Source organism: Anolis carolinensis, chromosome 1 (genome assembly GCF_035594765.1).
Source record: "Anolis carolinensis isolate JA03-04 chromosome 1, rAnoCar3.1.pri, whole genome shotgun sequence".
NCBI lineage: Eukaryota > Metazoa > Chordata > Lepidosauria > Squamata > Dactyloidae > Anolis > Anolis carolinensis.
The window spans coordinates 166,725,661-166,748,032 of record NC_085841.1 but is presented as its reverse complement, the minus strand read 5'-3'; the positions used below and the strand labels follow the sequence as shown (position 1 = coordinate 166,748,032).

The 22,372-nt window shown below is 41.8% G+C and overlaps 1 protein-coding gene across 3 annotated transcripts; it reads right to left on the bottom strand.

Annotated features, from left to right (window-relative positions):
• Positions 1–234: 234 nt before the first annotated feature.
• On the bottom strand, positions 235–18,524 carry slc25a15 (solute carrier family 25 member 15). Of its 3 annotated transcripts, none has more exons than XM_008115545.3 (7): positions 18,297–18,524; positions 10,165–10,298; positions 8,815–9,073; positions 7,812–7,949; positions 4,283–4,452; positions 1,122–1,280; positions 235–486 (listed from the first exon to the last, which is right to left on the bottom strand). In XM_008115545.3, exons 2-7 carry the CDS (start codon positions 10,217–10,219, stop codon positions 365–367), a joined length of 903 nt encoding a protein of 300 aa, XP_008113752.1. In that variant the 5' UTR covers positions 10,220–10,298; positions 18,297–18,524; the 3' UTR covers positions 235–364. The 3 variants fall into 3 exon arrangements, with proteins under 3 accessions (XP_008113752.1, XP_003215313.1, XP_008113756.1); XM_003215265.4 differs by having other exon boundaries at positions 10,165–10,293; XM_008115549.3 differs by lacking the exon at positions 18,297–18,524 and adding an exon at positions 11,763–11,871 and having other exon boundaries at positions 10,165–10,293.
• Between the last annotated feature and the right edge of the window lie 3,848 nt (positions 18,525–22,372).

Sequence of the window (22,372 nt, the reverse complement as noted above, 5' to 3'; positions counted from 1 at the left end):
TTGTCATCTCCATTTTCCACTGAGTTTGCATTCGCAACACAACAGCATTCTTATGTATATGTCCATTTGACAGTGCTAACACCCCCCAGAGTGGATGAAGAATCTTAACTGATACTTGGTTTTTAAAAATATAGTATTATTCATGTAATAATCCCTGTGATTGTAAGATATTATGAGGATCTAGTGCAGAAGATCCTTACTGTTTAGGTACACAGAACAACAAACCACACAAAGTTTAGAAAACACAGCATGTTTACTAAAGTCAACAAATACTTTAAAAACAAAACCACAACCTGTTAAACTTGCTTTAATAGCAGTTTTACAATGGTTTGACTATTGTGTCCTATACAAAGTCTACAAAGTTTTATGTGTCAAACTGATTCATCATCAGTTTCCGGCTATATTCATAGGCAAGGAACAATGCACCATTGGCGGGAAATGCACGAATCATTGTAGGTTTTAGTCCAGAATACAAGGCAAACACACCTGCAAAACAAGAGCCATGTGTTAACTAAGCTGTTTCTCAACAGTGCCTCTCCCACCTATTTCTGTAGAGTTTGAGTTGCAAAACAGCTGAAGAATAAAATATTTGATTATTAAAAAGGCCAATGCTAACTAAATCTATCGCTGGGTAAAGTTGCTTTTTGAATGACAGCTTCCAGAAATCTCCATCCAGCATATTTTTGGAACAAAAGCCTGGACTGTGTGATGGGAAAAGGAGCTCCATACTTACACAGTACCACAAATTTGCCATACTACTTGTCCAAACAGTCTAAATTTAGCTCCTGAATGGCCATGACCACAAATTTGTTCTATAAGAGAACAACTACTAGTTATTCTGTAGAAGCAGAGAATGTGAGCTGAGCTGAGGCTTCAAATAATACAGATTCCACTGTGGTGATAATTGCTCAATTCTGTCATTTATTTTTAATTTTTAAAAAACATTGCAATTCTTGATAGCAGAGTGGAAGTTACTTGGCATGGACCTAAAAGGAAAATATAGTCGCTTTGTGGAGAAAGTGTTCCCCCTTTCCCTGAAAATACGAGGGCTATGATGTTGCAGACAACTTGTTCTAGTGCAAATCCCAACAGACCCCTTCTCCCATGGTTCGAGCCCTCACCTTCATTCTGGAATACGCTTACGAAGGTTCCCATGAAGCCAGCCTGTTTTCCTGCCATTGAGAGAACCTGGATCCTTGATTTGATACAGTCTATTGGATATACAGCAATCCATAAACACATTCCGCCAAAACCACCACTAACCATAAGTGCAGCAGGACCTGTAAAAATCAAGCAGGGATATAAGGCTATTTGGAGCAAAAAAAAAAAAGTGTCCATCATCCTTTTATTGCAATAAAATGTAATTAAATACCCCCGCTCCATACATATCTACAGTTTCCTATACCTAATGGCACAACAGGACCTGACTTAAATAAAGCATGCATATGGATATCATTTTCTAAGGCAGCTGGTGGCTTCCGTGTTTTTTGGATCAGTAAACCTGTTCTGAGTTGTTGAACCAATTGGGAGATAGGATTTAGCACCTTGGACATCTGAACTTCAGGCACAAAACTTGTGTGGATACTCTGTCTCAATGACAGGGAAGCCACCAGTTGCTACTAATCTTGGTCAGTTGGGAGACACATTAAAGCTGAATGCTGTTTTCAAAAGAGGCTGATGAAGACAACTGAGGAACTGACGGTATCCAACCCTGCACTAAAATGACAGGAAGGTACTTCTTCAAGAATGACATATTTTAGATGGTATCAAGAAAACCACCTGTGCCATTCCTATCTGTAGATGTATGTGGGCAATGCCCTCTGTACCATCCCCTCCTTAGTACTAGGGCCGAGCATCCCTTTTCTAGATTTCTGAAATCCAAAATACTCCAAAATGGTCCACTTGGGTGGCTGAGAGATGGACACCTTTTATTTCTGATGGTTCAATGTACACAAACTTTGTTTCTTGCACAAAATAATTACAAACGTATAAAATTACTTTCAAACTATAGGTATAATGTGTATATGAAACATAAATGACATTTGTGTTCAAGACTTGGATCCCATCTCCAAGATATTTCATTATGTATGTACATGTACAAGTATTCCAAAATTCCAAACAATTAGAAGCCCAAAACACGTCTGGTCTGAAGGGATATCAACCTGCATCTAGAACTATACTCCAGCAATTTGTTTTATAAAGAAACTGTTGTCCAGTGTAGATTGAACAAGTGTCAAATGACTGATTTAAAGAATATGATGCTGCCCTAATGCTAGCAAGTGCTTAGTCAGAATCTAAACAGGGCAACTGACATGATCACTCCTAAATGTCCTCTCCAACCTGTTACAAATCAGGTTCCTACTTGTATAAAGAAAACCGAAAGGAAAGGAAATGGGAGGGACAATGACTAGAGCACAGATGGTGGAAAACTTCACTTTGATGCCACAAGACAACAGAATAGAGGGCATCTCTGCTCTTATAAGTTGGCAAGATGTGCAGTGAAAAAAGCTTTCTTCTCTGCACACATTGCGTCTGTGAATTCAGGTCTAGCTGAGCTGTTCAGAGTGGTGAGAAGTTTAACTCATATCCCCTCCCCTCCCAATCCATTATTGGAACCTTCAGTAATACACTCTGATGCCTTTAATAACCATTTCACAGTTAAAATATCTCACATAAGAGCCGACTTAGATCTGTCATTGGAGCAGAAGCCAACAACATGGTGTCCAGTAACTCTGTGAGTGGGATTACACTGGATCAGTTTCAATTGAGGAGTACTATTGATATAGACAAACTGCTGGGGCCAGTAAGGAGGACAACCTGCTTTCTTGATCTCTGTCCCTCTTGGCTGGTTGTCCAGTGAGGAGATGCAATTTGATCTCAAATACAACAAATTATTAATGCATCTCTCAGAGAGGGGAACTGCCCATCCTGTTTAAAAGAAGCAGTAGTTAGACTACTGCTGAAGAAGTCCTCCCTGGCTCCCCTGGACCTTAATAATTACAGACGAGTATCTAACCAAGGGTTCTAATCTGGAGATGGAAGTGTGTCAACCAGTCCTGGATGGAGTTACACTCCACCTGAAATATTGTGTTTGCTCATGGGAGTGCTCCTGGATCCATCTCCCCAAATGTCAGCCCAGGTAGATGCAACAGTCAGGAGTGCTTACTACCAGCTTCGGCTGATACACCAGCTGCACCCCTTCCTAGATTTGGAAGACCTTAATATGGTCGTGCATGCACTAGTAACCTCAAGTCTGAACTTCTCTGATGCACTCTATATTGGGCTACCTTTGTATCAAGTTTGGAAACTCCAGTTGGTTCAAAATACTGCAGTCAGATTGATTACAGGAACATCCTGGAGTGAGCATATGACATCTATACTAAAATCACTCCACTGGTTGCCAATTAGTTTCTGGGCAAAGTACAAAGCATTGGTTTTGACATTTAAAGCCTTACATGGTTTGAGTCCAGGTTACCTAAAGGATCACCTTCTCCCATACAATCTGCCCAGAACACTGAGGTCCTCTGAGGGGTATCTGCTCCAACCAGCCAGAACCAAATTGGCGACCATCACCCAGAGGACCTTTTCATCGGTCAGCCCAAGACTGCAGAACAACCTGCCGGTAGAGCTTTGACAGCTAGATCAGCTGTCGGAATTTAAAACATCCAAACACCTATCTCTTCCAGAAGCCTACCCAGCCAGCTTTAATCACAAATGTTAAACTTGTGTCTTATGTTTAATCTTTGTTTTGTGTATTTTAATATGTATTTTGTAGAATGTTTTTAGATGATTGTATGTTTTTAGCAGTGTTGTAACCCGCCTTGAGCCACAACGAGAGACAGATAAGAAGAAATAATAATAACAATAATAATAATAATAATAATAATAATAATAATAATAATAATAATAATTCTGGCAGAGACCAGTGCAGGTGGTCCCGGTGGTGGTCAGCACACTGGGTGCCGTACCAAAAGATCTCAGCCGGCATTTGGAAACAATAGACATTGACAAAATTACAATCTGCCAACTGTAAAAGGCCACCCTGCTGGGATCTGCACGCATCATCCGAAAATACATCACACAGTCGTAGACACTTGGGAAGTGTTTGACTTGTGATTTTGTGATACGAAATCCGGCATATCTATCTTGTTTGCTGTGTCATAATAAAATAATAATGATAATAAACATTTCAAAACACTGCCAGTAATGCAGGGCCCATTGCTCTATTAGGATGAGTTGTATCTATTTAAACAAAGTCATTTTCATGCCATTAACAACATACCTAATTCCTCCTTGGGTCTTCCAAATGAAAAGAACGTCCGACTCAGTTCATATCCTCCAAAGAACAAAAAGTAGCCTGGAATTTCCCGCAGCAAAGTGCTGGAGAGACCACGGTAGAAGCCGAAGGGACCATCCTTTTGCAGAACAGCTTTGATTACTGACCAAACTGTACTAGGAGAGGAACAAGAGTGTCAGGAAAAGGATGCAGCCCATAGGCTTAAAAAAAACTTCCTTACAAACAGCAAAATAATTTGATGTATTTAGGAAGTTGGGTATGTATAATGTAAATCATTGCATGTGTGATGCAGAGATTTGGTTGTGTGAGGTAGCCCTTGTATCCAATGGCAAAGCTGTACACCTAAACACACATCCATGTGTGCAATCTGATATGCACTCATGCATAGTAAGGTTAAGGTAAAAGTTTTTCCCTGACATTAAGTCTAGTTGTGTTGGACTCGGGGAATTGGTGCTCATTTCCATTTCTAAGCCAAAGAGCCCAAGGTCATGTGGCTAGCATGACTGCATGGAGTGCCATTACATTCCTGTCAGAGCGTTGCCTATTGATCTACTCAAATTTGCATGTTTTTGAACTGTTAGACTGGCAAAAGCTGGGGCTAACAGCGGGAGCTCACACCGCTCCCCGGATTCAAACCACCAACTTTTTGGTCAGCAAGTTCAGTAGCTCAGCGGTTTAACCCGCTGCGCCATCGGGGGCTCCATGCATAATTATTATTTAATAATGCATAATAACGGTACTCCACGTACAATCCATCTTCTAAAAACTTCAACTGCATGCATACATGCATCTTCAGATTAAAAAGATTCACTTCTAAAAAGAAATTTACTTATGTGTAAAATACCAAAAGCATTCCTTTAAAGGGAAAACCACAACAAAAATCTAGCTTCTTTCTTAGATTAACATATTTATGGACTGCCATGTAGAGACCCCTCAGCTACTTTATGCTATATTGTTCAATGTGGGCAGTTGAATTGTATGGCCCTCCAGAAACTGTTCAACTGCAGGTCCCATCAATCCCCTGCACTGGCTATGTTGGCTAGTGGTCATGGGAACTCATTTAAAAAACACCTGGAGATCCTCAAGTTGTTCTCCCCAGCTCCAGCAACAGCAGCTTATAGCAACTGGGTGGTATCCTACCAAGAAGCAGAGGAACACCTGCCAATACAGAAAAAGAGACTGGTGGAGACTATATAGCAAGCAACTTACCTATGAGTCAAGATACCTTGGGTTCATCCCTGACTAGATTGCCCTCTCCTATATTTCAATCCCTACCTGAAATATCTCCCTTCCTTCCAGATTACCTCTCAATTTTGTTCTGCTTTTTGGGGCTGTTGTAAAAAAGTCCTTTCATCAAACTGCCATACAAATGTGTGGTCATATTACATTTTACTGAAGCTGGAATCCTGTTGGTTACTTCCAGTTTGTGCAAACTCATTGAATCAATTGTTCCATGGTGAGTTAATACATTGGTAAATCCAACTCATTCAATTGGTTGATACTAGTTGGGAGTACAGGCATCTCCAACTTCTTGATGCACTTTTATTACCATGCTGAATTATACCCAGAACCTGCTTATTCGACATATGATTTGCTTGTTTGTCAACCCCACTGTTTAAGGAGCTCCATTGGCTGCCAGTCACTTTCCGGTCCCAATTCAAGGTGCAGGTAATCACCTACAAAGCCCTGCACGGTTCGTGACCCGCCTACCTTCGTGACCGCCTTTCCCCCTATGAGCCCGCACAATCTCTCCGATCTTCTGGGGAGGCTCTCCTCTCGCTCCCTCCAACCTCACAGGTTCGATTGGTGGGGATGAGCCTTCTCAGCGGTGGCCCCTTGGCTCTGGAACTCCCTCCCTCAGAAGATTAGGCTGGCCCCAACCCTGTCTGTTTTTATTTAAAAAAACTTAAGACATGGTTCTTTGAGAGCGCTTTCAACTAGATAAGATACTACAGACCCCTTGACAACCATGCTGCTGTTCTGCATTCTATCTCTGACCCCACCCCATCCTACCCCTAATATCATCTCAGGAACCTTGGATCCCCCGGCCAGGCACTTTAGGGAATACCTTGTTATTATGCACTTTACTTTGATCCCCTTTACTCTTCTTGACCTTTGGTGGTTGAAGCTGATATTGTTTTACAACTTTTATCTTGTTTTATGCGTTTGTTAAAATTGTGCCTGAATTCGTTTGTGTTTTATATTGCTTGTTACTTGTTTTTACTGTCTTGTTTTATATTTTAATTTGTTTACACTTTGTCTTTTGGGCTTGGCCCCATGTTAGCCACCCCAAGTCCTTTCGGGGAGATGGTGGCAGGATGCAAAAATAAAGTATTATTATTATTATTATTATTGTTATTATTATTATTATTATTATTGTATGACACAGCAAACAAAATAGATATGCTGGATTTTGTATCACAAAATCACAAGTTGAACACTTCCCAAGTGTCTAGGACTGTGTGATGTATTTTCAGATGATGTGCGCAGATCCCAGCAGGGTGGCCTTTTGCAGTTGGCAGATCGTAATTTTGTCAATGCCTATTGTTTCCAGATGTCGGCTGAGAACTTTTGGCACGGCACCCAGTGTGCCCATCACCACCGGGACCACCTGCACTGGTTTCTGCCAGAGTCTTTGAAGTTCAATCTTGAGGTCCTGATAGCGGCTGAGTTTTTCCTGTTGTTTTTCGTCAATGCAACTGTCACCTGGGATGGCAACATCAATGATCCAAACCTTTTTCTTTTCCACAACTGTGATGTCTGGTGTGTTATGTTCCAGAACTTTATCAGTTTGGATTCAGAAGTCCCACAGTATCTTTGCTTGCTCATTTTCCTGCTGGGAAGTGGTACTTGAGGCATAAGTTCCAATGAATCATTTGGGCCACATAGTTGTGCCTCTGTTTGTATTATTATTATTATTATTATTATTAAATAAAACAAAGCGGATTCAAATTCAAGCAATTTTAGATATAACTAAATGAAATTGAATAGGCAAGATAGGGTCCTGTATATCAATAATTTCCAGTTTTTGACAATGTTCTGGTCCCTAACCTGTTGAATAAACGTGTAGACACCTTTAGCAGTATGGCTGGGGTGTGTGTGCGTCACAGTCCAAACTGGACTACCTTCATCCTCAAGTATAAGTCTAGAAATGTTTGTAAATAAATCAACCCAGAAAACCTGGGTTGACTTCTTCGTAGAACAATGGGAATACTGTATCTTAAAACTTATCAACACAGGAAAAAATCTTCTCTGAGTAGAGAGGCAAAAGGCAAGAGTTTAATCCATTTCGGAAGAATCAGAAAAAAAACAGCAACCAGCAGCAGCTGATCCCTGACAGAAATGAAGCTTTCCCCCTCTTTGCAAAATGAGCCTCGACTTAACCATAGATTATATCAAAACCCATAATTTTGCTCCTCAAACCTGCCCTCGACTTATACATGAGTATATATGAGAATTGGTTTTGGAAGTGAATGTGGAAATGACAACGTCACCAGTGGTCTGGTTCACTTACTTGTGTCCTTGCACTATTTTCCCAGACAACTGCATTTCATGCATGGTCTGCAGGCGGCACTTCACCAGCTCTGTGGGGCAGAGGACCAAGGTGGCAAAGGCAGAGGCAAAGGAGCCAGCGGCAGCATTTTGGAGGTCACTGCAAGAGAGACAAATTGTGCCTGGGGCATGAGCCAGCTATAGCGAGCACACAAAGCCCCAATTAAAGCAGCTCCATTGACTGCCGATAAATTTCCGATCCCAATTCAAAGCTCTAGTTATCACTTATAAAGCCCTAAACAGCTCAGGTCCTGCCTATCTTTGTGACTGCATCTCCCATATGAACCGGCGCGGGCTTTAAGATCTGCCAGTGAGGCCCTCCTCGCAGTACCACCACTGTTACAAATGCAGTTGGTGGGGATGAGGGAGAGGGCTTTCCTGATGGTGGCTCCCCAGCTTTGAACCTCCCTCCCCAGGGAAGCTAGACAGGCCCCCACTGTTCTCCTTTCGTAGGGACTTGAAAATGTGGCTCTTCAATCAATTCTTTGAGAATATTTAGCCCCTAGTTGTCCTACATAGTTAATCGCACATCTTGCACTTTATCCCATGCCCTCTTTCCATTATTGCAGCTGGCACTTATTTTATTCCAATGTTTACAACCCCATGGTGTCAGTAATTTACCGCCACAGTTTGATTGAATCTGAATTGATGTTTTATATGTTGCATGTGTTTTATCTTATTGTATTTTATACTGTGTTCACCTTTATGATGTTCTTAGGCACCTTGTGCCATCTGTAAGCTGTCCCAAGTCCCTTCAGGGAAATGGTGGTAGGATATAATAATCAAGTTGTTGTTGTTATTATTATTATTATTATTATTATTATTATTATTACTACTACTACTACTACTACTACTACTACTACTACTACTAATGGAGAAAGTGTGTTTCTTGTTCTACGTGTTGATACTTTTCAGCATCTATTACATAGCCTGGTTACAAAGGTGATAAAATGCTCATTACTAACCTCAACTTTGCTTTCCTGTCTAGTCCAGCAATCTTCCTCACAATCTTTTGGCAAAAGCCATAACACATGAAGAGCACAGCATTCTCTGCAATGTTTGCGACCAGTGCTGGGGTGGTCCCCTTGTAGAAGCCTCGGAAGCCCACTTGCTTGTAAGTCTTCACAAAACAGTCAACGAGGCCTCGGTACATGTCGGGAAAAGTCTGCATTTTCACCTTGGCTGTATCAAATGGCTGGCCGGTCATCACACAGGCAGTGCCTCCTACACACACAAAAGGAGGATTCACAAACAGTGTGTGTGTGTCTTTCTGTGATCACATGGCATTTATGAAGCAAGACAGCTGGAGCTTCCCAGAGAAATAAATTATGACCCCAGAAAAAAACATGAGATGGGATCAGTGGACATCAGTGATACTTAGAATAAGATGGCTCTGCTCTATTTCTCAATTAGCTTGTCTTAGATGACCTATTTGGGGTTTTATGGTAGCTAGCTACCACAAGTGACATCTTTCCATACATCAAACTATTCTACAGCAATGGGGTTGTTAACTACCAGCGAAGGAGCTCCTCTCTATTTCTGGGTGATGGTGGTGAATAAGTAGGGAAACCTCTGCAATATTTCTGCTCCATCCAAGAACAACCTCAATGGGCTATGAGTCAATGACTGACTCTGAGATGCCTTCAGGCACTTTTAGATTAATTCCTAATAGCACAGTGTATTAATTCTGCAGGAGTAAAGTGCCACTGCCAAAAGCAAGGTGCCCACATGGATGAATTCAAACTGTCAAGGGAAGGGATAGAGAACATGTGGTTCTCCAGATGTTGCCAAACTGTAGTTCTATTTTGTCACCATTAGTGACGGAGAATAGGATAGACAAGATGTAACATACAGCAAATGGTTGAGAGGAATGTGTTCCGACTGCTGTGTGTGTATGTGAAGAGCTTGAAAATTAAATAAATTCAAAGTCACAGTGAGGAATCTATTAGACAAAAACCAAATTTACCTTTAGGCGATAGCCTATAGTTTCAATGAACATATTGGAAGTGGCTCTTTCCAGGGAAGATCAACAACTTATCTTCCTTGGTGTCATTTTTTCAGACAAGCACTTCTTTCAGTGCTTAAATGTCAGAAAACTTATATTTCTAGGTAATCACTCCCTGAATCCCGTAACTAGTTCAGGGAAAAGGTTGATCACAGGAAAAAGCTGGGATTTATAGTTCACAAAGTACATTTTCCAAATGTCACTGTCGTTCAGTATTGTTTGGCACGTTTGTGAGAGGTTATCTTCAAAAGGTACAAAAACATCAGTTTCGAATAGGTTTTTGAAACAGGCTTTCATGAGCCTTACCTACCTACGGCCCCAGCTGTGAGGTCGATGGCCGCTTGAATTGCAGGATTTGTTCTCATCTTTACCACTTGCTTTGTGAAGTCTCTAAATCATGAAGCTTTCTGTGGCACATGCGGAGTTGTGATGGGCTCGTCTAAACTGGCAGAAAGAAAACACAACTTAGGTCTAGTTACAAATGGAAAGCATTTCTATTGTAATGCAACATGGGGCTCACATTTAGCACGTTGCCTTAAAATTCACACTTTTGTTCATTTTACAAAACCATGCTGCTTTAATAAATCATATACATGAGTGGATTTCCATGGCTTCCCTTATGCCAATAAGAAGTCAAGGTAAACAAGCAAATCTTATAGAAATGTTAACAGAAAGCAAAACCAGATCACATTCACTATTGAGCTCTAAGGGCAAAACAATCCCATAATTCAATAACAACTGCATTTCATTTTACTTATATTATACCTTTCTCTCAATATGTGACCCTGGTATAAGTTAAAATAAAATATAGTTAGAAAGGCATTCAATTTTAAAAGCAGAAGTGTCTCTGAAAAGGAACAAAATAGGAAATTTTGTCAGCCTCTGTCATATTCTTGATTCTCCAGCTATGAAATTGTGAACTGTCTATAACATTTGCCATGATTTGGTGCATTTTACCATGTGATAATGGCAATACGATATAAAGATGAGATACCTGCGACACTACCTATGGTGGGGCTGTGCAGATAATAGCTGCTTGTGTGATTATAGGATTCCGGAAATTGTAGCCCAAAAAATAACTTTTAAAGACCTCACAAAGCAAGGCATCAAATTGCATCCCATATAACCCTTTACCAAGGATTTAGAGATTCTCTCCGTGTGATTGGATGACTGAGTTCTATAGGAACCAAAACAAGAGCAACAAGGGGGAAGACAAACTCTTCCCTATAGTCTAACTACATTGTGGAGCTGCTGGATCAAAGCTTGGAAAAGGACATGCTGGGCTGGCTGGCAGCACTGCCAGAGATACAATCCAAAAAAGTTCCTTTCCCGGGCTCTGCGCTCTCTCAATTTATAGCATTTCTTGACATCCCAACAGAAATTTAAAAACAAAATAGCAGCATCTTTCATGTGGGTGAGAATCTAATCATGATGACCCACCAAAATACATAGAGTCACTTAACAATACACATCTATCCAACTGTTATGCATATCCATGTATCACACGTTACGTATATGTATACATCTTAACACAAAATAACTGCATGGTTATGTCTTAAGATGCATCTACACTGTAGAATAAATACAGTTCAATACCACTTTAATGGCCATGGCTCAGTGCTATAGAATCCTGGGAGTTGTAGTTCTACGAAGTCTTTAGCTTTCTCTGCCAGAAAGGGTTGGGGCCTCACCAAACTACAATTTCGATGATTCCACAGCAGTGCAGCGTGGTAGATGAAATGGTGTCAAACAGCATGGGTTTTAGTGTAGATGCACCCAAAAAGAAGGAAAGGCTGCAAGAAAGCACATTCTCTCCAGCAACGAACCCTTTCCGGCAGATCATGAACAAGGTAACCAAGAAACATCCTACAAATCCAGAAAGGTAAGCATTTAGGCAACCGCACTCACCAAATGTTACAGCCACTTTATCCCATGACCCAAGGTGCTCCTTTAATACCTCTAATTCCTAATCTCAGCAACCCACTTTGATGCAAGCACTCGATACGCTCAGCTGGGTGAGAGTTTCCCTGAGACAAATGCTTTAGGAGAAAATCAACTCGTATTAAAAATACACTGACTAAACAGTAATGAATCAACTATTCCCCAGCTTCACCACAGTGCAAAGGTACAAACTCTTTTTGGCACTGCTGGCTCAGAGGAGGTGAAGTAAGTCATTGCAATATGTAAACCATCACTTGGATGAACCACTGTGTTATTATCAAATCGATGTTAATGTTGCAAGGGTTAATCCATTTGAAGGCAATTTGAGATCTTCACCCTGTTCTGCAGTCTTTGAATGTGTTGCTTACATCTCCTCATCTCTATCTGGGACCATAACAGACACATTTATTTTCTTATTCTTTCAGTTTTTGTCCTCCTGTCCAAAAAGTCCCAGTTTCTTCAAATCTCTGACAATGAATGTACTGAAACATAGGCATCTGTCATCTAATAATTAGAAACAAATAATAAGAGGTAGAAAAATTCAGGTGTTCCTGCTTCCCCTTTAGCAGCCTTTGGGAGAGAGAAAATACAATTAACAAAACCCCCATCAGTTTCCTTGTATTTTTTTTTCACAGCACCACTTCTACACCCCCAGGTCTAAAGCTTTTGCCTTGCATTCAAATTAAAAATGCCAAATTGCATAGGAATATTTTAAATTCATTTTATTGTAACTTTTTTACATACATACGTAAAATATTTTAACGATCGACAAACATCCATATTTTCTACAGAAAATTAATACACTATACATACACACAAACTCAAGTGCATGTTACACCTAATACAACATAACATTTAACATATAATATTTAACAGATATTACATACATTAATGTGAAACATATTGGGTTTCTAGCTTTTCCCTTACTGGCATCAATTGATTATTTGATTTGTCATCTTTATATTGTAATATACAACATGCTTCAGCTTATGACTTAAATATATACATACATATATGAATGTATATACAGGCAAATAGATACATAGAAGCAGTTCTCCAGACCTACAAATATCATCACTTGCTCGCTCTCACACATATATATTGTAGGAGAGGCTCCTAATCTTTCAAAGATTCATCAACCACTTTTCCTCTCATTGACATAGTTAATTTATCTATCTTTGCTAACACAAACAATTCAATATCCCAGTCCTCTATTAAACATATTTCTTTATACTTCCATCTTGGAGCATAAACTAATCTGGCTGCTGGTAATGTATACGGAATTATTTTTTTTAACGGTGTTCTTTAATTTGTCCATCTATTACACCAAATGATAGCAGTTCTGGCTTAAAACTCTTTTTTTGTCTTTATGTTTTACTGTGTCTCTTTTTGGACTAATTTCCTTCCCCCCCCCCCCTTTTCATTTTTTACATGACTAACACAATTGGTAATATGATCCTTCTTGTATGGCCATGTGCCAGTAGCATTCTCTTCTGATGTTTCACCCATCTATGGCAGGCATCCTCAGAGGGAGCGAGGTCTGTTGGAAACTAGGCAAGTGGGGTTTATTTATCTGTGCAAAAATGTCCAGGGTGGGCAAAAGAACGCTTGTCTGTTTGAGGCAGGTGTGAATGTTGCAATTGACCAGCTTGATTAGCATTTAATAGCCTTGCAGCTTCAAAGCTTGAATGCTTCCTGCCTGGGGGATCTTTGTTGGGAGGTGTTAGCTGGCCCTGATTGTTTCTTGTCTGGAATTCCCATTTTCTGAGTGTTGTTTTTTATTTACTGTCATGATTTTAGAGGTTTTTTAAAATATTGGTAGTCAGATTTTGTTCATTTTCATAGTTTTCTCCTTTCTGTTGAAACTGTCTACATGCTTGCAAATGTTAATTGTCTCTCTGTGTAGTCTGACATGACCAAACACGAATCAAGGAACATGAAAGGCACCACAGACTAATCCAACCAGAGAAGTCAGCCAGAGCAGAGCACTTTATGAACCAACCTGGATACAGCATACTACTTGAGAACACAGAACTGCTGGACCACTCTAACAATCACCATGTCAGACTACACAGAGAAGCCACTGAAATCCAAAAGCATGTGGAAATTTCAACAGAAATGAGGGAAGAATGAAAATGAACAAAATCTGACTACCTGTATTTAAAAAAACACTCTAAAATCAGGACAGTGAATAAAGAACAACACTCAGAAGACAGGGGAATTCCAGACTTGAAACAATCAGGGCCAACTAACACCTTCCAACAAAGGATTCCCCCAGGCAGGAAGCAGCCAAGCTTTGAAGCTGCAAGGCCATTCAATGCTAATCAAGGCGGCCAATTGCAACATTCACACTTACCTCAAACAGACAAAGAGTTCTTTCTCCCACCCTGGACCTTCCACAGATACATAAACCCCACTTGCATAGTTTCCAACAGACCTCACAACCTATGAGAATGCCTGCCATAGATGTGGGTGAAACATCAGGAGAGAATGCTTCTGGAACATGGCCATACAGCCTGGAAAACTCACAGCAACCCAGTGATTTCGGCCATAAAAGCCTTCAACAACACATCCTTCTTGTTTTTCGCACTTTCAACATTTATTTTTCAGTTCCTTGTACATTTTTGCCAATTATTTTGGTCTATGGAACCAGTGACACATCACCTTATAATACTTTTTTTGAGGTTATGAGACAATGTGAGATTTAAGCATAGGAATATTTTCTTTCATTCAAAGTCGGCATATGTTTCTTCCACCTTAAGCTTTCTATGTTGGTCAAGTATCCCACATTCACTACTTGTAACAAATGGAGTTATATAACACAGGCCGCAAAACAGTGTATGAGATTTTTATGTCGTTGTGCAATTATTGTATAGTGTAGTGCAGGGGTCCAAAACAACAGCCCGTGGGCCACATGCGGCCCATCGGAGCCATTTATCCGGCCCCCGCAGCAGTGACTCTCTCCTTCTCCGCCGAGGAAGGCACGTATGGCATGAAGGAGAAGCCTTTCCCTCCTCCCTCGCCCCGCGCCCGCCTTCCATCTGTCGGAGATGCTTTGCTTATGCCTTTTGTACACAATAGCAGAAGGGGGTTGGACTAGCAGTCTCTTCCAACCCTGATTATTACGGTATTATTATTATTATTGTAGTAGTACCAGTAATAGTAGTAGTAGTAGTTGTTGGGTGGCTATCTGTCAGGGGTGCTTTGATTATGTTTTGGTGCACAAAGGCAGAAGGGGCTTGGACTAGATGGCCCAAAGTGTCTCTTACAACCCTCTTTAGTATTTTTATGATGAGGATGATGATGAATATTATTATTATTGTTATTATTATTATTAACATTGAGGCTGTATTTGTTCCCATTTTGTTCTTACTCCAAAATAAGAGATGTGCAGTGTGCATAGGAATTTGTTCATAGTTTTTTTTAACCTATAATCCGGCCCTCCAAAGGTCTGGGGGCCCATGAACTGGCCTCCTGTTTAAAAAGTTTGGGGACCCCTGGTGTAGTGGTTTGAGTGTCAGACTACATTTCCGGAGACCAGAATTCAAATCCTTTCTCAGCCTTGAAAACCCACTGAGGCTAGATCTACACTGCTAAATAATGCAATGCAACTGCTTTGAACTGGATTATATGGCAGTGTAGACTCATATAACCCAGTTTAATGCAGTTAAACTATATTCTGAAACTGCAATATTTGGCAGTGTTGATCCAACCTATAAGTGACCCTGGGCAAAACCTACACATCCAGTCCAGAAAATCCTGTAATAATCTTAGGGTCATTGAAACTACTTGAAGGCCCACAACAACATCTTGCCTTCAGTACATTGAGGGTGGCTAACTACTATCAGTAAATCAATAAAATAAAACAGTTAGCTGCAATACAACCACAATCAACAATTAGTCATATAGATACGAGAGCTAGAAATTCACACTGTCTTGCAAGGTTTAACATGCAAGGAAATATAAAAATGATCTCCACCATGAAAAATTGACAATGTGGATAAAAATGTTATATGCTGGAATATAGCTTTTTTTCTGGGTCTTTGTGAAAAAATTGGCTTGTTGTAAAACAAGGATAAAGCTTTAGTGAAGACCCTTTTCCCCATGATAATAACTCTTTCAGGAGTGAATTCTCCTTCAGAGAAGTAGTTTTCTCTCACTTTTTGTTGTTTCTCCCCCGCTCTTAACTATGAGTTGTTTGTAAGTTGGATGCTTGTAAGTCAGGGACTACCTGTATTTCCCTTCCAAAGAGATGTCTATTTTATGTGTTGCACTGAATATGATGCAATTGCCTGAATGTTGGACCCTAATTCTGGAGACCAGGGTTCAAATCCCCGCTGGGCCATGGAAACCCATTGGCTGGCCTTGGGCAGGTCATACTCTCTCAGCCTCAGAAGGTGACAAGAGCAATCATCATATGAACAAATCTTGAAAATCCTGAGGGTCGCCACAGGTTTGAAATGATTTGAAGGCACACAGCCACCACCGAGGAGACCGAGGCTGTATTCACACATCACTTTGACACATTAACTGCCATGCTTTGGAATCCTGGGATCCGGAGTTTTGTGCGCTATTTCTCCTTTTTGGCTGCTGGTGCCGCAACAAACTACAAATCCCAGGGTTCCATATGGCAGCTAAATATTCAAAGATTCAAATCCTATCTCACCGAAGAGGTTCACTGAGGAAAGTGGCAGCCAGGCACCACCACTCAGGCCCTTTCCACACAGCTGTATAAAATCTACATTATCGGCTTTGAGCTAGATTATATGGTAGTGTGGGCTAGGATAATCCAGTTCAAAGCAGAGAATGTGGAGTATCTGCCTTGATATTCTGGATTATATGGCTGTGTGGAAGGGCCCTCAGTCTATAAAGCTGTTGCAAGGATAACATGATTGTTGTGTGTGTTGTTTTCTGCTACTGAGGTCTATTGTAGAGGGCAAGCGTTAGGCCAAGCAGAGGAAATGCAAACCAAAGGATCTACCTTAAGGGCCTTTTCACACAGCCACATAACCCAGAATATGAGGGCAGAGAATCCCACCATGTCTGCTTTGAACTGGGTTATCTGAGTCTATACTGCCTTATTTCCCAGTTCAAATGGGATTTTATTCAGCTGTGTGGAAGAAGCCCCAGAATATCAAAGCAGATAATTCACAGTATCTGCTTTGAACTGAGTTATCGGAGTCCACAATACCACATAATCCAGTTCAATGTGGATTTTATACAGCTGTGTGTGTAAAGGGCCTAAGTCTAGAATGCCAGAACACCCAGTATCGCCTCCACTGCCACTACAAGAGCTGGATCTACACTGCCCTATATCCCAGAATCTGATCTCAGATTGTCTACTTTTGTCTGGATTATACAAGTCTACACTGCCAGATGATTTGGGATAATAATAATGATAAAACTTTATTTCTACCCCACCACCATTTCCCAAAAGGGACTCAGGGCGGCTTACAAAGCACTTGCAATGGAACAATGCATAATGTGCAATAAATGCAGATACATCAATATCAAAGGAAAACATAATTTACATCATCAATACATAAAACAATACCACAATAAAATCAATCAACCCTAAAACAGACATCGAGAAAATTTGGGATCAGATCCTGTGATACAGCCCTATATCCCAGAATATCAAGGTAGAAAATCCCACATTATTTGAATCATGGACTCAAGATAGTCCAGTTCAAAGCAGATATGGTGGGATTTTCTGCCTTGATATTCTGGGATATAGGGCTGTGTGGAAGGGCCCATAGGGCAGTGTAGTTGGCCGACCAAGGAATTGGAAGAGCCAAGTGGCATAGGAACCCCTGCATGGCCATTGAAACACATTGCCATGTGTGTGTGGGGGGGGGGGAGGGGGGTGTCACACACTCTCAGCCTCAGAAATCCCTGTGATAGATTCTCCATAGGTCGGAACCCACATAAGGACATAACCAAGACCCTCACCCCAAATGCTATGCTCCATTTAGCCCAGTGGTTCTCACCCTGGGGTCCCCAGATGTTTTTGGCCTTCAACTCCCAGAAATCCTAACAGCTGGTAGAGTGGCTGGGATTTCTGGGAGTTGTAGGCCAAAACACCTGGGGACCCACAGCTTGAGAACCACTGGTTTAGCCAGACCTAGGCCCCTTCCACACAGCTAAATAAAACCTCCTATTTCCTGCTTTGAACTGGGATATATGGCAGTATGGACTCAGATAACCAACGCAGATAATGTGGGATTGTCTGCCTTGATATTCTGGGTTATATGGCTGTGTGGAAGGGCCCCTAAGCTGCACCTACAGTCCATTCAGTTCTGATCCCACTTGAACTTCGAAGGTGAACTGCAACTCCAAGGATTCCACAGCACGGGGAAGTGCAAGTGGGATCAGAACGGAATTGATTCTACAGTGTAGATGCGCTCCTCCTCCGCCACGTGGGTCACCCACCCTCCTCCGCCATGGATGTCATCCGGGCTCATCCCCCTCAAAAAAAAAAAAAATAAATCTCAGACTTACCTTCCAAAGCCCCCGGGGTCTCCTCGGCTGCATCGTCCTTCCTGCCTGGACAGAGAGAGAAAAAGAGAGAAAGAGGAGGAGCTGCAGCCGGATCTCTGGGAAGCGGAACTGGAGGCGTCCCCGCCCGCTTTGGAGAGCCAGCTTTGCCGGGGTGCATCTACACTGGGGAATGGATGCGCCACGGCACCGTTTGGACGGCCATGGCCTCAATATGCGATGGCATCCTGGGAGCTGTAGCGTCACCGGTGACTCCCAGCACCACGGCTTCCAGGATTCCCTCGCCTTGAGCCTTGGCAGCCCACTGCATGCAGCTACAGGGCAGCCCTTTTGCAAGCCTATCCTGCAAGGTGAGAGTGTGTCACCTCCCCAAGGTCACCTTTGGGCCCTTCCACACAGCCATAGAACCCAGAATGTCAAGGCAGAAAATCCCACAATATTTGCTTTGAATTGGGTTATCAGAGCCCCCTTCCACACAGCTGAATAAAATCCCACATTATCTGCTTAGAACTGGATATGGCAGTGTGAACTCTGGTAACTCAGTTCAAAACAGATCTTGAGGATTCTCTGCCTTGATATTCTGGGTTATATGACTCTGTGGAAGGGCCCTGAGAATTAGGAATCGCCTTGAACTTGAACTACAGCCCAACTGTGGTGTTTCAGTTTGTGAGACTGTTCTCATTCAATCAATTTTCAAGGGAAAACATGACTCTGTTAAGGCCCTTCTACACAGCCATATAAACCAGAATATCAAGGCAGATTATCCACAATATCTGCTTTGAACTGGGTTATCTGAGTCCATCCTGCCCAATAATCCAGTTCAGGGTGGATGTTATGCAGCTGTGTGGAAGGGGCTGAAGGAGAAAAAATAAAGTATCGCAGCAAAGTCTTTATACAAAGTCTTGTAAGTTGTACAAAAAGTCACCCAGCTGCATCCCTCCCCATGGTATGGCTCTGAGTAAGACAATGATCAATCAAACTATTTAGCTTATCTCTGGTGGGAGGTCTGCACCTCCCTCCAACTACGCTTGTCAATGCTCTCTGATAAGATAAGCAATATTTGCAGTTCTTATGTATCTTTCTCCCCTTCAACCTGCAGATTATATTTCTCTGGCCAAAGGAGATCAGGAAGGTTATATGGACAGTACATGCAGCAGAGTCCAGGCAGTCCCCGAGTTACAAACAACCAGAGTACAGGCAGTCCCTGAGTTACAAACAACCGACTTACAAATGACTTACTGTTAAGAACGGGGCTGAGACAACAGAAAGTGAGAGAAATCTACCCCTCGGAAGAGAAATTCACTCCTGGAAGAGTTGTCATGGGGAAAAGGAGTCTCCACTGAAGCTTTAACTCCAATCCTTGTTTCCACAACAAGCCAAATTTGTCAAAATCTAGTTATCACAAGGGCAGAAAGTGAGGCGAAATCTTCTGAACAGGAACACAGACAGTAAAACAAACATTGTTATCTAAAGCATATATGTGTGTGTGTGTATATGTATATATAAGGAGCCCCGGTGGCGAAGTGTGTTAAAGCACTGAGCTGCTGAACTTGCAGACCAAAAGGTCGCAGGTTCAAATCCCGGGAGCGGAGTGTGCTCCCGCTGTTAGCCCCAGCTTCTGCCAACCTAGCAGTTCGAAAACATGCCAATGTGAGTAGATAAATAGGTACCGCTCCAGCGGGAAGGTAACAGCGCTCCATGCAGTCATGCTGGCCACATGACCTTGGAGGTGTCTATGGACAACACCGGCTCTTTGGCTTAGAAATGGAGATGAGCACCAACCCTCAGAGTCAGACATGACTGGACTTAATGTCAGAGGAAACCTTTACCTTTTATGTGTATATATATGTGTGTGTGTGTGTGTGTGTATTGGCTGGAGTTACACTTCAAAAATGTACCTGTTTCAATTTATATACAAATTCATCTTAAGAACAAACCTACAGAACGGATCCTGTTCATAACTTGGGGACTGTTGCATCTGTCATATATTATGAAAGAGGTTTCCCATCTTCCAATAGGAGGGGGAAATGCATATATTCTGAAAGACTGTCTCAGAGACAATATGCACACATTTTGAGATACCGAAGTCTGGGGGGTTCTCACATCAGCAGAACAGAAAACCCACCCCAGATTTTAATGTGAGTTTTAAAAGAGCTTTCTTGAAATGCTGGATTTGTTTGGGAATTTGGATGCATCACATTTGGAAAGATCCTTTGAAATATAAGTCAAAACCTAGAATGGACTGGGGACCCCACTGAAATGGGAGCCAGCACTCCAGGGAAATCAATGCACATCCCACCCTTGTAAGTTAAGAGGGATGGTTAGGTTTCCTTCACTATAATTTCTGGCTGACAATCAGTCAATTGATCTCCCTTATAGGTCTATAATGTGTTCCTTATACCTGTTATTTCTCCTCTGTAAGCTGCCGAGATGCATTTAGATAGTTGCTGTAAATCTCCTTGTCAAAGTATCTGTTATGTTATGTGCATAATCCAGGAGTGGTGCATCTGCATCGGTTTGGGTTATTGCTTTCATTTCAAGCAACCCGGAAGAAGATGTGAAATAAGGCAGAAAGGAGAACAACTACCCTTTATCTAGCTATGGAAATGACCCTTCTCTTATCTCTCTGGAAGGGGAGGAGCCTTGATCTGGTTTTCAAGGACAGTTTACTTTGAAAAGTCAACCAGCTCCCTATGGGCTATTATTGGATGTCTATTGATGTTTTACTGGTATAATTGTTTTATAGTCATGTTACTGATACTGATTGTTTTATTGGGCTAGGCCCCATGTAAGTCGCCCCAAGTCCCTTCGGGGAGATGGGGAGGGGTATAAAAATAAAGTTATTATTATTAAAAGTTATTATTATTATTGTAATCTATTCTACTACCGTTTCCCCAAAAATAAGACATCCTCCAAAAATAAGGCCTAGTAGCTTTATTTAGCTGAATTGCTAAATTTAAGGCCTCCCCCAAAAGTAAGACCTAGCAAAGTTTCTGTTTGGAAGCATGCCTGCCGAACAGAACACCAGAGCACGCAGGATCTGGAAATGCAGAATCCAGTTTAAAGCAGAAAACTTGGGATCAGGTCCTGAGATATAGGGCCTATCTGGAAGGGCCCTGAGTCCACGCTGCCATATAACCCAATTCAAAGCAGATAATGCAGGATTTTATACAGCTGTGTCTAAGGGCCTGAGTCCCCAATGCCAGATAATTTGGGATAAACAAAAAACCTGAGATTAAATCCTGGGATACAGGGCCTGTCTGGAAGGGCCCTCAAAGCTGCTAACAGGGCAATTCCAGAGCAATATTTCCCACATTCTGGTTTTCCATGTGTTGTCAAAGGTTTTCATTGCCCCTATTAAAGCAGCTCCACTGGCTGCCGATAAACTGCCGGGCCCAATTCAAGGTGCAGGTCTTGACCTATAAAGCCCTACACGGCTCGGGCCCGACCTATCTCCGTGATCGCATCTCCCCCTATGAGCCAGTGCGGACCTTGAGATCTTCCGGGGAGGCTCTTCTCGCGCTCCCACCACCGTCTCAAGTGCGGCTGGTGGGGACGAGGGAACGAGCCTTCTTGGCAGTGGCCCCCCGGCTCTGGAATGCACTGCCAAAAGAGATCAGGCAATCCCCTACATTATCCAATTTCCATAAGGAACTGAAGACCTGGTGGTGTCGGCAGGTTTTTGAGTAATTACATTGGACTACCGCCGATTTCTGAGCCTGAATATATTGCATAAAATTTCCCTTTATGGTTCCCGTCCCCTTGATCTGGTCATGTAAGTGTGATTTATTGTTATAATTGTATTATTTTACTTTGTTTAATAATGTGTATTATGTTGTTATGTAATGTTTGTGTTGCTTTTATGACTGTAAACCGCCCTGAGTCCCATCCGGGAGATAGGGCGGTATATAAATAAAGTTTTATTATTATTACTATTATTGCCAGAATCACTGGGTTGCTGTGTGTTTCTGGGCTGTATGGCCATGTTCCAGAAGCATTCTTTCCTGACGTTTCACCCACATCTATGGCAGGCATCCTCAGAGGTGTGAGGTCTGTTGGAAACTGGGCAAGAGGGGTTT